This window comes from Lagopus muta, chromosome 1, assembly GCF_023343835.1.
Source record: "Lagopus muta isolate bLagMut1 chromosome 1, bLagMut1 primary, whole genome shotgun sequence".
In the NCBI taxonomy this organism is placed as follows: Eukaryota; Metazoa; Chordata; class Aves; order Galliformes; family Phasianidae; genus Lagopus; species Lagopus muta.
In genome coordinates this window covers 108,802,285-108,818,124 of record NC_064433.1, presented here as the reverse complement: position 1 = coordinate 108,818,124, position 15,840 = coordinate 108,802,285, and the positions used below count along the sequence as shown (strand labels likewise).

At 37.0% G+C, this 15,840-nt stretch overlaps 1 protein-coding gene across 6 annotated transcripts in view; it reads right to left on the bottom strand.

Moving 5' to 3' along the window:
• Window positions 1-2,171: 2,171 nt before the first annotated feature.
• PKNOX1 (PBX/knotted 1 homeobox 1) overlaps window positions 2,172-15,840 on the bottom strand; it is a 38,923-nt gene continuing 25,254 nt past the window's right edge. For 5 of the 6 annotated variants that reach the window (XM_048933106.1, XM_048933114.1, XM_048933100.1 and 2 more), the window contains 7 exons: window positions 9,905-10,075; window positions 9,026-9,125; window positions 8,343-8,440; window positions 6,590-6,718; window positions 5,519-5,595; window positions 3,965-4,137; window positions 2,172-3,014 (listed from right to left, as the gene is read on the bottom strand). In XM_048933106.1, the coding sequence (XP_048789063.1) occupies window positions 2,803-3,014; window positions 3,965-4,137; window positions 5,519-5,595; window positions 6,590-6,718; window positions 8,343-8,440; window positions 9,026-9,125; window positions 9,905-10,075 (960 nt within the window). In that variant the 3' untranslated portion in view covers window positions 2,172-2,802. Of the gene's footprint in view, window positions 3,015-3,964; window positions 4,138-5,518; window positions 5,596-6,589; window positions 6,719-8,342; window positions 8,441-9,025; window positions 9,126-9,904; window positions 10,076-13,185; window positions 13,231-15,840 lie in introns of all 6 variants that reach the window. The other variant, XM_048933130.1, reaches the window with a different exon arrangement.

Genomic DNA, 15,840 nt, shown 5'->3' with positions numbered 1-15,840 from the left:
TCACAGTACTCTCAGGAGAAAAACTGCAAGGAGTGAGGTGTGTGGGAGGAAGGAGGAATGGAGAAGCCAAGCTGGTAACATTTTCTTTCTGAAAAAATAAGCTTTCAGAAGTTTGCAAGCCCCAATGCCTATTTTCAACTGAGTTCAAAATGGCAGATAAACTGAATGTATTCCAGCCAGCTGTACAGATACTAAATCATTTTAGTCGTCTTAAAAAAGAAAAAAAAAGCTGAGTTCTGCTTTAGTTCACCCTTCTCCTTTCACTGCTGGCTCATCACTGCCCTCCCAGGTTCACTGCTGTACTGTTTCCTTGCCTGCCTTGAAGCTGGTGGGGAAAGCTCTGCCGGTAGACCTGGAGGAGCAATTGTCATGGAGGGGAAGGAGACAGAATGGTTTGTTCTTCTAGCACAAATTTCCTTCTAGGCCAATTTGGAAGAACAGATTTTACCATGGCCCTGTACGCACTGAGAAGTTATTATTCATCTGCCTACGTGCTACAAGTACAAAGATTAGAGCCATTATTAAATATTAACAAGGGCAGCTGAATAATCCCTTCACAGAAACCAAAAGCGTAGCCTGTTACATAAAGGGAAGTGCTTCTGGAGTTAAAACAAAGACGACTAAGAACAGGATGTGTTTCTTGGTTCTAGTTATCTCTGGCATCCTTCATAGGAGCAGTAGGTTGAACGTTTCCAGAGGAGCGTGATTTGTACATGATAGCAGTCTTGTAAAATATTTTAGGGTTCAAATGGATTTGACAATAGCTTTTGGGATAGTCATGCTATCTTTTGTCAGCCATTTGCTATGCCCTTTAACAAATGCGGTGCACGAGCAGCAAAGCAGAGAACTTAAGAAAACCAAAATTGTTTAGAAGGTACCACTCCAGCTGCAGCAGATCATTACAGGATTTGAACTTGGAAGCAAAATCCTCAGCCAGGAATAAACGAAAGCTATTGCAGAAACATCACGAGTGTTGATTAAGTCCCAACATCAGTTTTTCAAAATAGCTACCAATCACTTAAAACTAGCATTATTGTACATGTATGCGTACCAGCGATCCTGGCATTTCTTTCTGAGTTTTTTTTCCATACCAATTTAAACTAGCCTTGTAATGCAGTCTTTAAAGACCTACTTCCAAGCATTTAAGCATATAAAAAAAGTACATGCTTTAATCCCACAGAAATCAATGGGACTTAAAGCACATGCCTGAGTATTTTGGAAAGCAGAAATAAAGTTCTCAAATATTTGCAGAGTTCTGCTCAAACACGATGAAGATTCTGCAAGCTAACATCCTCTTCCCTGTCATGTTAGAAATGCAATTAGATTTGGTTTTAATGAAAAAAGATTACTGGCTTTGATCCAACCCAACATAGGGACAAAGGGACAGGGTTAAAATGAGAACATTGAGCATACCGTGACTCTTGGAGTCTTATTCGAAACACAAAGTTCCAAAAGTAAGTGTTCACGGATAAATAGAGACTCCAAACTTCGGAGGGGGGGGAAGAGAGGGACAGAGTGAAATTAATTGTTACCACAAAACATATTTTCATCGCTAGGTTTTCATTTTTAAATGACATACGAGGATCTTCTACTCTAATAAAGCCTGCTGTATACTCTGGTGGCGACCTTCGGATTTGAGGAAATTTTATATAAACCCATAAATTATTTCTTTTTGTAGTGGGGGAAAATATTTTCAATACAATGGAGTGATAGCAAAATTCATAATGATGCAGTACACAACTTTTAACTTTTCAGAATCGGGTCTACAAACTATAAACTCTTAAATTTCTCCAATAACTGGAAATGTTGTGGGTATTTGAATTTACTTACCTGAACAGTCATTGAGCAAATATCTTCAGACACAAGTCTAGATGCAGAGTTAATGGAATTTGAATATTACACATAATATAAATCAACGTTTGACAATATCAAAACCCCATCAAACAGTGGGCCCTTCTTATGCTATTATCAAATATACGTTTACTCTATCACTGTAGGATAGCTGAGAATCATAGAGTGCTACCGTAGGCTCGTTTATTAAATTTGGTCAGTTTTCAGACCTTCCAAATAGGAATACTAAACATTTATTTTTCCCCTCTGGAAATTTTTTTTTTTTTTTTCTTTAAACTCCTGCATAATACAGTTGTCATCCCAATTCCTCATGAATTTATAAAAATATTTTTTTTTATCCAATAATCCCGGTAAGGTAAAAATAGGAGTTTTTATAGCAAATGATAAACAGGCTCATGGACTATGAGAGAAACTAAACTCATTGAAGTTGCCATACATTCGCTACTGAATCACACATGGCCTTTTTCTTTGTGTGTGTGTTGCTGTCCACCTCAGACTAGCAGTTTTTAAGGTGCAGAAGCATCTTTCAAATATACGCCTCAAACTTAACGATCAAGTTCCTCACATGCTTTAAATTTACATCACCTGCCCATCAAGAGCTGTGTTAAATAACAGCACTAATTGAAACTGCATAATTCTTTAGAAATGGCAGCACTTCCAATTCAGAGAATAAAGGGGTGCTTACGTGGTTCTTTATATTACTAGATAATATTTTCTGAAATAAGAAAATGAAATGGAAAAAAAACAAAACAACCACATTTGAAAGAAGTTGCTGCACCTGCAAAAACACTCTTTAAGCTTACTATGAAATACAAAAAAGTGCACCCTTCTATATCTACATATAAAACATATTAGAAATAAAACTTGTGTAAAATGTTTGCTGTGCAAACTATAAAAACAGTCAGTCAGTCCATTCTTTTTCCTAAACGTTGTGTCACACTCTCATGCTTCCTACTGCAGAGAATCGCTGTTATCCAAAACCAGCCCACTGATGTTTGTCGTTGAGAGATCTCCTCCATCGTCTTCACCGCTGTCTACGGACTCATCCTCACTTTGCCCCGCCATCATAACTTGCTGAACGGCCAGTGTAGCACCATCGGATGACAAGGACTGGAGACTGTCTACATTCATGTTTACCGGGGCTGTAATTGTTACAACAGCACCTGGAGAAGCACAATCACACAATTTTAGCTTCTTTCTTGGTTTCTCACAAGACGTATTTGTATGTAGTACAGTTTATGATAACAGGAAGAAAATCTAAGGAACTGAATTAAAATAAAAGCTAAATAACTTGTCAGACACTTAAATGTTAGGAAATGCCAGAATCATGTTGGTCTAGAATCTTTAACTCATCTGTGTTCTGGATACTCATTAAAGAAATCTCCAATCAAGTAATCACAAGATCATTTCTGCAAAGTACTCCAGCTTAACCCATTGCAGAAAAATTGGAGTGTTCATAGAGAAAACGTGACTTAAATTGATGAAGTTGTTGTCAAACCCAGCAGAAGCTGAGGAAAAAAAGTTGCTAAAACACTGCAACGAATAAAGCAGCAGGCTACAGGAATGTGAGGACTGTCCTGAGATTAAAACAGATTCAATTTAGGAAAGTGAAATATTATTGGATCTGATGCTATGGAAGTTACTGCAGTCAAATTTTTGGAGATTGGTCTATTTCTCTTTTTCACAATGAGAAATTTGAAACACCTGAAGCTTATATAAAAGTGCAGATAGCAACGGTGAAAGGAACGTGAACAGATTCACAACGGATGGGGAGTTGTGAAGCTGAAGGGACAGTCCAGTACTTCTAATTAAGCAGAATGCAGCTGGTGTGTCTACACATACTGAGAGAACTTATTTACACACCTACCCTTCCTCCTACTGTTTCATAATTCCTGAAATAAAAGCAAGTGTCTCACTGCATTTATTCCAATAAAATATCCCTCCCAAAAATAAACTGAAGATGAAAAAAAATGACATTCTTGTTACGTTTTTCCAAATTAAGAAGAGTCATGCTGAAATGTCAAGGAGTTTCTTCCACGAGATGTATCAAACTCTCCATTTCTGTTATAGAGGAACCAACTTCGCTTTCTGTGTTCTAACCAGTTCTCCTTACCATCTGACATAGTGAGCTCATTAGATTGCTGCTGAGCAACTCCTGATGCAATGGAGTCAGGCCAGAACCTCTGAACCGGTCTGTTCTGAGCTGTTTTCTTCTTTGTTTTTGGAGTTTCAGAACAACTGGAATCCAGCATTGGCTGAAGAATTCGTCTTCTAGCATTGATAAACCTAAACACAATCAGTGGTAAGTACTCATGAGCTGAAGTTGGTTAATATTCTGTCTCTTGGATTCACAAAGTATGCAGTAGGAAAAAACCAAACAGAAGTATAAAAGCTGCAAAGCATCACTTCTCCCTTCCAGCTCAGTCTGACATTCTTTTTAGCATGTAAAACTAGAACTCCTAGAATACTGTCATCCTTCAATATTAGCAAACTAGCTAAGCAAGTACTCCTCTCATTTTGCTGCTAAGTGTCGTTCCCTCCCCCCCCCCCCCAAAAACCTTACTGACAAAAATTCCCCAGACAGCATGACAAATGTACATTTCAAGATCTTATTATAAGCTAAGCACCAGAAAAGTTGTTGACAGTACCATTCAGAAAGCTGACACTCCTCTTATTAGGGCTCACCTAAATTTTATCCCTGTCTAACCTAGTTAGTTTGGTCTGGTTTTGTTTACTCCAATAAGCTCCTGCCTGCTTCAATTATTTGAAAGGCTCACAGGTTTTTCCAGGCCTGGTGTCTGATCCAGGAGACACTGCTAAGCACATTTTTCAGAAGGAAGTAGAGTGGTGCTGTCAGATTCACACAGCGTAATGCAATGCCTTGTGGAAACATCAGCCAAATCTCAGTACCATACAGCTCTGTTACTTCCACACCACGAGAACAGTTATACTGATGCACTTATGCAACCACTGTACAGCCACTATCTTGTGTATTTCCTCACTAAACCCTTGTGCAGTCCTGCAGCCAGCACCATTTTGAAATCACTACAGTGATTTTAGGAACACAATCCCATGAGTAGAATAGGATGCATGCTGGCATCCTCATTCCTCTTCTGCAAGACCAGGCTTCTCACCTTAAGCCTGTAAACCCTTAAGTTTAAACTTAAGACATACTACATACTGAGCTGCGAACTACAGTGGCTGAGATACTGACACCTTCCATTTGGACACCATTGTTTAGCAACTGTCATTTGGTAGAAAAGTGGAATGAAGACCTATTGACAGTAAAAAACTGTAAAATATGCAGCCATAATCACACGGGGAACACTCTTCAGAGCCTCAGGCCACTAAATTCCTTGAATCTTGATTTACGTATATATATTTTTAATATAATTATCTTGCAGAAGAGATGCAAGTACTTCCATCTCTTCAAGCGATAGAGTTTAATTCTTATGGCTGCAAAGTTTTCTGAAGTCTTTATATAATCAAAGTGGCTGAAGGATATAAATAAGATACTTGTGTATCAGCACATAATTCTAGTCCTTAAACATGTAGCATGGAACAGTAAGCTCAACTCCACATATCCAAGCCATACTCTTAATTATTTCTCAATCTTACAAGCACACAGAGACAAAAACAGAGAAGTTGGAAGAGTTTTTGGTCTTACCAATTGTTAACTTGGAGTAGTGTAAGATTTGTTTGTGCTGCAATCTGTTTCTTCTCATCCTCTGTTGGATATGGATGCTAAACAAGAGAAAAAAGCAAATAAAGACATAAGCTTCTGTTTCATTTCCTCATCAAAAATAAGGACTCCTTTATTACAAGTGATTAAAGATGTTAGACTAAGGTCATCTAACTTGTAATGAACAAATTCAAGAAACCTCACAAACTTTTATAGATAAAAATCATTTAACAAGAAGTGTGTTACTATGCAAAACTGATCTTATCCTTGAAAATATGCACTGTATCATTGAACTGTTGATGTTTAATTCAGCAAGAGAGATTCTCATGGCTGACAATCTTTATTAAACAGCGTGATCTCTGGGCAATAAGCATGTGATAAGATCTGATTAGTTATGCTTTCTAAAGGCACTGTCATATGAGAGTACTGACAAGCCTCTTCTAGTTAAAATAAGCTACTCTGAACTAAATGGATGAAAAGAGTGGAAAAGTGCTAAAGAAGCGCACACGTGCTTTCCCAGCATCATTTGTCTGTTTCAAAATAGCTGCTAGATGACTGAAAATACCAATATTAAACACCACAATATTCTTCAAGAATAAATGTTTATGCAAAGGCAGGACTTGTACTGCAGGCAAGAGTAGGTAGCAACAGACTTGGTATGCATTGGAAGTGTTGTTGAAAAGGGGAAAAGACAGAAAGCTTGAAATTCCTCTAAAACAGAAACAAACAAAAAACCCCTCAAAAAAACTCACAGCTACAAATAGAAGTATTTCTTTGTGTGCCATAGAGCAGGGCCAAGAAAGCACTACATTCTCAACACAATGAAATGAAGAAGGATCCCTTTTAACAACATTAATTGAGCTTGTGGGGTACAAATATAACATGATTATTAAAACAATAATGACATCAACAGATGGAACTGCTCCAAATGACTTCAGAAAAAACTGAGCTGGGATTACACAAACAGTAAGTTCACCTTCCCTGTGAAACAAAATTATAAAAGACCACATAGAGTTGCATAAAAACCTTTGACTCCTGATCATGTTCAGTCCTTACCCCTATGTGCTGAAATAGCCAAGATCTCATCACGTTTGTAGCGTGCTTGGGAAGAACTCCTCTTTTATTTTTTGATGAGCCATCATCTTGATGCAAGATGCCTAGATCTTGGTTTAATTGCAACTGAAGCTGCGTGTATAATTTTAAAATAAGAAAGTTAGCATAGTAATAGCAGTATTTTGCATTAATATATGTTATTTGGAGAAGAAATGAAAAGAGATTAGGAACTCTGATTCTAAAAAGCTACTTTATTTGCTAGGGAAGGCTTACAATAGCAGCTCACCTACAATAGCATTCCAAAACATCTTTTTCAGGGAATACAAGATATGAGATTTCCAGATAATGCAAAAGTTATAGAACATTTCTGTTTTAAGAATCACAACTGTTTTCAGGGTGTATATGTGATCTTGTCACAAGAGCCAAATGATGATTTGCTGTAATTTAGAATAAAATCCCTCCTTGTACAGGATTCTCTGTACTGATCCATGCAACGTTAGGGTTTTGACTGACTTTTCACCCTACCAACTCACTTGCACAAGTGAAGAGTGAAGAGCAACTGAAAAACCCCATCCTGAATAAATTCACTGTGTGCAAGCACAAGCAATTATGGAAACTGTAAAGTAGTAAAGATTTAGGTCTTAAGCAAAGAACTTAAAATTATAAACATTAGAGTTGCAAACCATGGTATTTAAGGTCCTGCTAAATAAATTCATCTAACTTTTCAAGAAGTAGGAAGATATATGCAAAAGACTAGTAAGGGGAAAAGGTTCTGGCTACCATCATATTCTGAATTCACTTTACAACACTGTTTTCCTAAAATTTCAGGTTTCCTTCACAGCTTTGCTTTCTTTTTCACTTCTAGAGCTAAACCAAGTTGCTTGCACATTGGTTATCTGAACACAAGGGGATACATTGTTAAGTGCTTAGGCAGAGATAATAAGAAACAGAATATAAATTGCATATGAGATTGCATTTCACTCAATTATAACTTATTCCAAATCAGGTTTTTCAAACAATAGGGAGCAGTTTCTTCAGGCCAGTCATTATGTCTACGTCTGGTATGAAACAAGATTTAAATATCATTTCTGAACTAAGTTCAAGTCATCAAATTACAACAAGCACATATTTTTGGCATTCTTTTATTTGCAAAACAATGTTTCACTCTCTAAGTGATCTGTCTGCATATGGAGGCTTCATAACGAAATTTCAATAGCTATCCACCAGTTTTTCTTTTCTACATACAGAGCACTGTGAAACACTGAGCATTTCAAGAGGTATTTCCTATAATTGAGATACAGGAATACATACAATTTCACAGTGTTGGTGGTTGCTGTCTTAAGACAACAAATTTCTGACAGCAGCACAGCATTACACAGCAACATTCAAATCTATCCTGCCATAAACCCAGTTCAACAATTAGGAAAGCTATAATCCTTGTAAAATCACAAGGATGTAAAATCCTTGTAAAATGGTATTTAATTTAGAAAGCTTTTTATTTGGCTGGTTTTGTTTAATCCACATGTAAATGCTTTTTTCCTTTCTTTACTGATGACAGAAAAGGGGAAAAATACATATAATGTTTAACAAGTATGAAGTACGACGTCTGACGTCGCAAGGCAGATCTGCTTGGGATATCATGCCCTATTATAAAATCTGTAAATCCTATAATGTATCACATTCAAACCCAAACTGTTGAAAACAAAGAGATTCATCCGAACCCAGGAAACTGTTTTGTGAAGCCCATGAAACACACCTGAGAATTCTGAATTCGAATAGTCCCAGGTGACAATGCTTGTGTCACCACTTGGCCTTGTGGAGTGACCACAGTAACAGGCTGATACACTGTCCCTCCTGAAAAAACAAAACATTTTGGTAAGTAGAAGCCCCTAAATATTCTCTTTAAACATAGAAATGCATCATCACTGTAGACAGTACCACACTTCTGACAATCTATCAATTATTTTAACATACCACAATCTATTCCAGCTGTCATCTAAGATGCATGATGCAAAAGCCATCAGCTGAGCGGCACCTAGATATATAGGTCAACTATGCGTGCAAATGCTACCTCCATACAAAATTAACACAACTACTTGGACCTGAAGGATTTCACAGACTCCTAGGGATAGTTCTAGACTGTACAGAGCATGAGATGGTTACTAAATGCAAAAATATTCCAATCTCTTAAGACTTAGCTAGTGTTGCACAGAAAGATCTGTTAATATTGTACTTAAAGTGTAACCTCCACTCACACATACCTGGTATACACAGAAATTAAATCGATATCCAGAAACCATAAAGGCACTTGTATTAAACCAACAACTTTTCAATTCTTAAAATCTAAACACGTGAAGAAATACTTGTGTATTTTTTGTAACAACTATAAAAGGACCCATAATAAATAGCAAGGTGCCAGTTTTTCTTTAGTTGTCATACCTGCTACTGTTGCCATAGTTACGTTTCCCTGCTGCAATGCTGATGCTGGCACCATAATCCCTTGGGGACTGAGTGTGCCTGCAATGGCACTTGGCATTTGCTAGAAAAATAAAACAATTAGTTGGTTGAACTTATTTTTTTTCCCCAAGGAGATAAAGCAGCTTGTGTCATTTTAGCTCTAAAAATACATTTGGAGCTTAAACACAGGATTAGCTTCAAAGGGAGAGACTTCATTAGAAGTTCATCATTTACCTACATTAACTTTCTCATTATCACCCATCATTATCTTTGAAAATCTTCATGAATGCAACTGTTAGAAAAGATATTAAACTATATGCAGTAATTATAGGAGAGAAATGATTCTAGTTATATAAATACTAAGAAAAAAAGTTTCCAAAGGCACAAGGGATAAAGGACATACAAAACGGATCCTTGATGCTCTTATTACAAGCATCAAAGCTTCAGAATTTTAGTTATTATCTTAATTCCTTCCCATTTCAAAATAATTTATTAGATATCTTGGATGCATAATACATTTGTTCTGCTTAGGATAATTCTTATACAGTCTTGACCTTGCAAATGCTAATTCATACATCTTCAGGAATTTATAATTTCTGCTGTTACCAAACGTAAAATTCAGTCCCTCCTGTGTCAACAGAAGTAAGGCTCTAAGAGCCATACAAAAATAATCCTTAGAAGGCTTTTTTTTTCCCTATTTGATTTCAGACTCGCCTTTCCACACTTCCACATAAAGCCTAAGTAAGACAGTAAACTTTAAGAATCATTGGGGCTTTTTAAAAACAGATAGCATCAGACACATTCATAAACCTGAGAAGGACCATCCCCTACAACACAGATTTAATTGTATTTGAAACACACCTGAGATTGCACAGGTGAATAAGGACTTCCAGGCTCTCCACTTAATAGAGTTTCACTGTTCATTTTTGTCTTCAGGCAGGCAATGTAGCGACTACAGAAGTCCTTGCAAAGCTCATTAACCTTTTCTAGCTCAAGCAGATGAATACGAAGAACTTGGATTGCTTTTACCATCTAGGGAGTGAAGGGGGGAGGAAAAAAATTGAAAGTAACTGTTAATTTAAAAAAAATATTTCACTGTGAAATTTAAACAAACACTACTTTCCAGGAAGAAAGACCGTCCAATTAATACAGAGCTACTAACTGCTGAATGCTGAACTAGACTTGTCAAGCTCTGATCACTGTGCTCCTGAAATGGCAAAGGAATGTGTTTACATACAAATCTGTATCATCACTCTGCTAAAGTAAACTGTGATGTAGAGGAGAAAGAAAACACAACTACAATATAATCTTCGCATCTGTCGCATGTCAGATCAGACCTCCTAACCAGACTCTGCCTTCCTAAAAGTCTGTCATCTTGCTCAGCAAAGCTTGAAGTAACAAAACAGTTTTACTGTCCGACAGTTTTGAAGTACCTGTGCATTTCTATGTCAAATATAAACAACTCTGGGGAAGAATCTACTGAGTGAACTGACTGCTTTTGAAATAGAATGAGAGAGCACTGAAACCAACTGACAAACTTATACAAAAATTAAAGAAGGGCAGTAGGTATGTATGCTGAGAATACTTATGCTTACTGCAAGAAAAAGATTCCTCAGTTTGGGTAGCTAGCAGTATTCATACAGCATAAAAATAGCATAGGTGATGGCAAAGGTCATGGCAGGAGATCAGAAGCTAAAATCAAATCCAGATGGTCTAAATTTTGATGATGCAGTAGGAAATCCAGGACATTCAATTACGCAGAAAATTTATTGGCAAAAAAACTTTTTTTTTTTTTTAAATATAGTGTGCCACCCCCAACATTTACTTGCTGTGCTAGAGCTCAAAGAAAAATATCCTCCCATTTTATGGATTTAAATAGATCTCAGCCTTGAAACATAATGCAAAGCTTAATTTTAACATTATTTGGAAAAACATGTCATACATAAACAGTCACAGACCCAGCTACAGCAGTGAAGGCAATAACCAGAAACAACAGCCCAAGTTGTCCTCTTATTTTTAAGTGAAGAAGCTAGCCAGGAGCTGAAGCAGCCTTTACTCAAAGCAACTGGAGGAGATCAAGGCAGTACACACCTCACAATGACTTCAGCTTTCATTATGACAGACATTTTTTCCTGTGTTTATTTTTTTATTATTATTTTTTTTGTAAAGTAGAAGATATTCCTGTTGTTTGACGTTCACCCAACTGAGAAAATGGTATGTTAAAATAAACATGGGAACACTGAAACGATAACAAAGAAGGAAATCTTATCCCCTACTAAGGGCTATAAATAATAATAATAAAAATAAGAAATGCAACTTTAAAGCACAGCTGCAGAGAAAAAAAAGTCTGAGCTGTAGACTTGAAACAATTAATTCAAATTAAAATCTGGTAACTCTGATGACCTTTGACACCAAAACCCTTTGAAATCCAAAATGCAGTGGCCCAGCACTGAGGTATACAAAACAGCATCTTCTAGAGCAGCCCTCAATGGTGGTGGCCTTTGAAACTGCATTTAAGTACCTTTAAACATAATCAAGTTGAACGATGCAAATTTAACTAGATTTTAACACAAAACAGAGGTCATCTTTGCTTAAATATAGTCTGCTCCCTTTAGAATTGCTAATGATTGCCCTGTAGTGCTTCAATATCCAAATAGTTTCAGAGACCAAAAGCCTGAATTATAAAATTGCTTACACATTGTGGAACAGCACAGATCACGTATATTAGCCGCACACAGATTTTGTTTTTAACCTCTCCCATCCTCCTTCTGCTAGGCTGGAACCAAAGTAACAAAAATGACTTTGGGCACATATCATATTTGAGCACATTCATGATTGAATTACTTTTGCTTTGTAAGAAGCTTTTGTTATTTGTTTTTTCTTAAACCATCACCCAAATTTATATTATTTATGTATCAGCATTTGCTTGCAGGAAAACAAAACAAAATCAACGAAAATTAGAGCTAATTCAAGCTAATGGTTGGTATCTAACGTGAAAATTATACTAGTATCAAAACCAAGCATGAACCAAGGATTAAGTAACAACAGCCAGATTTCTATAGATCCACCTACAGTCAATGCTACCTTTACAGGAAGCTGTGCTATTGTGGTTAGAAAGGCAAATAAAATTTGTAAATATACCATGTGTGTCACAGCAACTGTGGCATGGGTGGACCAAGTGAAATTTGCTGACTGCAGCTCCTATGATCCTTCAAACTAAAACAAAAATTGCAATAGCAACATGTTACTCAACCCCCCCCTTTTTTATTTTATTTTTTAGAATCATAGCTTGAAAGTCTACAAAAAAATGTTTTTGTTATTTAGTCTGCCATACAACTACACAATTTTATAAACCACATGATCCAGTCTTTTCAGCTCTAAGAAATAAACCTGAAGCATCACTTCAGAGACACGTAGAAAGACATAAGGAACCATTAGACATATGGATATTGTTGATATTATTGTACATAAAAAAGTAAACCATGTTCACATATAAACATACTCCATCTGGAGATGCCTTTAGCCCTAAGATGCTTTGAATCATGCCTTTGTCCTATCTTTTCAGTGCCTTGAGTGTAGGGCACAAAGGAGAACAGAATACACTATGCAGCATGTTAACCATAATCCCCAGCTCACCTTTGTTCAGTTAAAATGCACACTTGTGACATTTTATGGACTTCAAGGGACATAGCACAGGCACGTAGAAGAAAATGTAAGTGGACAACTCATCTTAAAAATTCTGGTATAATGATGATAAGTAATCTTCTCATTTCAAAAGCAACTTAAATACATCCATTCACTGTTCGTCTACCTCCCCAAGCAAATTCCCACATGGGGCCTTAGGTCTTCAGGGGAGGAACACAAAGCCTGACAGAAGGGACATTCAGTCTTCACTTCTTTTATTTTGATAACCTCTCTTGCCTACTGAATCCACAGCTGTGAGATCAGAGGTCTGAGAAAAGTTGCAGATGTAGGAACACTTTTTAGAAATTCAAAAATGTGGTTTGAGCACACAGAGAAAAAGTATAGAGAATATCAAAATGACATCTCCTGGTTTCATCATCACTACAGGTTTTCCTGACAGAACTTAGAATTCAACAGGATAGTCTTTCAGAAGAGGCTACTGAACCAAAAATCCTTACCCCACACGAAACAAAAACTCAAGGGTCTTCAAAAAGGGCAGTGTCCTGTTCAAATACAAAAGTGAGAGCATATTTAAGACACTGTATTTCATATTGTTTCTAGGCTTGATATAGCTTTATTTAACCTGCTCTGACCTCACAGCTGCACCTACTTCGTGCAGGAGGTTGCACTACTGACCTCCTGAGTTCTCGAGACCAAATCAAGTGATCAAACATGAATCATCCTATGGCCCTATGAATGTGGGGAAATGAAAAAAATAAACGACAAAATGAATAAAATACTCATATATGGCAAGAGTTAACTCCTAACAGAAGCTACACAAGAGGTAGGAACCCTCCAGAAGCAACTTGATGTTTGTCCTGGCTGGATTAACAGTAAGCAACAAAAAAAGCATTAAATTCTAAACATCTTAAAGCATAATTTAGAAAACTCTAGAAATGATTCGTAAACATTCATGCTGAACAACCCACCCATGTAAGTTACAAGAACGAAAGAAGGCTAAAGGAAAACAAAGGGAAGATGGCTCATTGTTCTGTTAGCAACTCCAAGCCTTGTTTCAGCTGTGAAAATTAGACAGAGATATTAAAGTGCAAGGAGTTTCAAAGATGATACTCAATATTATGAGCAGTGTTGAACACACTTCTAGAAAGGAGAAGGTACATTCAGGAACATCTGGCTAGTAATACAGACCAATAAAATCTGTGGTTCTTAAGAGTAAACATCTCTTCGGGTGCTGAGTCTGACTGAGGTGTATGTAAAATAATGATCCAAAGATGAGTAGGGAGTCAAAGCTCTCAGAAAGAAAGCAGGCTCCAGACTAGCAAGTTAAACATAGGAACTCTCTTCTACTTCCTTCCCACCATGAATAGTATGGGAAAAGGGCAGGTCTGATATACTTCTTGCACCTGATTGGCACTTAAATCAAGTTTCTGATTTCAGAATTCAGAAAGGACTGCTAAAGAAACAGACAGAATAAATGACCGAGAATCAGAAAGAACTATTGAAAACCCGCAGACTGATGTAGAACATAATTCAAAACAGAGCACAATTCTGGCTTCAACAACATGCTGCATTTCACATATATAGAGAAGATATATCTAGTGCACAAAAGCATAGCCTCATACTTCTCTCTCCTACCTCCATAAATAGTTTAACCTGTGTAGAGCTAATAAAAACTGAACCCCTCGAACTTCAAGTTCTCCTTGAGGACAATAGTTCTAAGAGGGCTTTTACACAAATGACCAAAGAGTCACTTCCCTTTTGTTTTCAATAGAGATGGGAAACTCTCTCCCAGAAGATTTTCCATCCAAAGACAACTACCTCTTCTGACTGGAAGATAAAGCCATGTTAAAAGTAAAGACAATGTTAAGACATCCTATATCTGAGGACAAGACGAAAAAACCTGTCCAGAAGCTGACTAAAGCTTACTGAGTTTCTTTCAACAGATCTTAGAACTAAACTTTGCATTCTTCAGTGATACACTCTTCCTCAGAATAAAGAAAGGCATCTCATACACCTCTCAGACAAAGGAAGAGACAACTGACACTTCATAATTCAGGGAAGACATAGTACAGCTTGAGGGTTTACTTTGTAGTGATGTGGCTTTTGAACACACACTGTTGTTGACTCCGTTACATGATGCACATACAGAAAAAGATTAGAAACACTGCAATAGCTATACAAACTCAAACTCAAGTGTGCTTAATCCAGGTTCTTTCACAAAGTACCTCAAAAATTCATTTACTAAAAAAAAAACACTACATGAGAAAGTGCCATTCCCTCACTCTTTCCAAATTCTTTTCCAGGAAATTTGTACTTCTAAATACGCTCAGGCCAAAAGTCAAAATTTGACCTACTCCAGAAGCCATCAATATTAATGGAAATGCTCCCATTTATTTCAGTGCCAGAAATCCTTTCTGACAACGCATCTGATAAAGTCTTCAATGGGCAAGACACTACAAAAATAAAAGGCCTAGTGTTTCTAGACCTTTTACTATTTTTTGTTGATCATAACCCTTTGCCATGAAGTTTTAAGATTACCAACTGAAGCTGTTTGTGTGATTAACCAGAACGAATAGAATAGTTCAACCGGACCTCCAAAGATAATCTAGTTGCCTGATCTCTTCAGGACTAATCAGAAGTTAGAGCTTAGTAATGAAGATTATAGAGCTTAGTAATGAAGATTAAAGAATGGAATCTCACCCCTTAAATAATCAAAAAGGGTAGAAACTTGGTTGAGAAGCCAGACTTAGCAATATACTGGCCAGGAACATCCTTAAAATGAAAAGTGTTAAGGCTGGCAGAAACACTGAAATTAGTTTCTGCCACTTTGGAACCATAGACTTAAAGCTCTGTCAGAAAGCCTATATGGAGCAGTTGGGTTGGGGGGAAAAAAAAAAAACCAAAAAAAAGGAAAAGAAATAAATCAGCTGAGTAAGTGACTCATTTCCTTACCTGAGGCAGGCCTGCAACTCTTGTTCTGATAAGACCTCAGTGAGTCTTTATAGCACTGTAATGCTCAATTCATCTCAGTTTAGTTCTGGCTCCAAGCTGAATGATTGCTACTAAGCAAACATATACATCTTACTTATTTGACTCTGCTGCAGTGAGATAAGAACACACTTGGACAACCAGTAATTACTTGGCCTACTTGC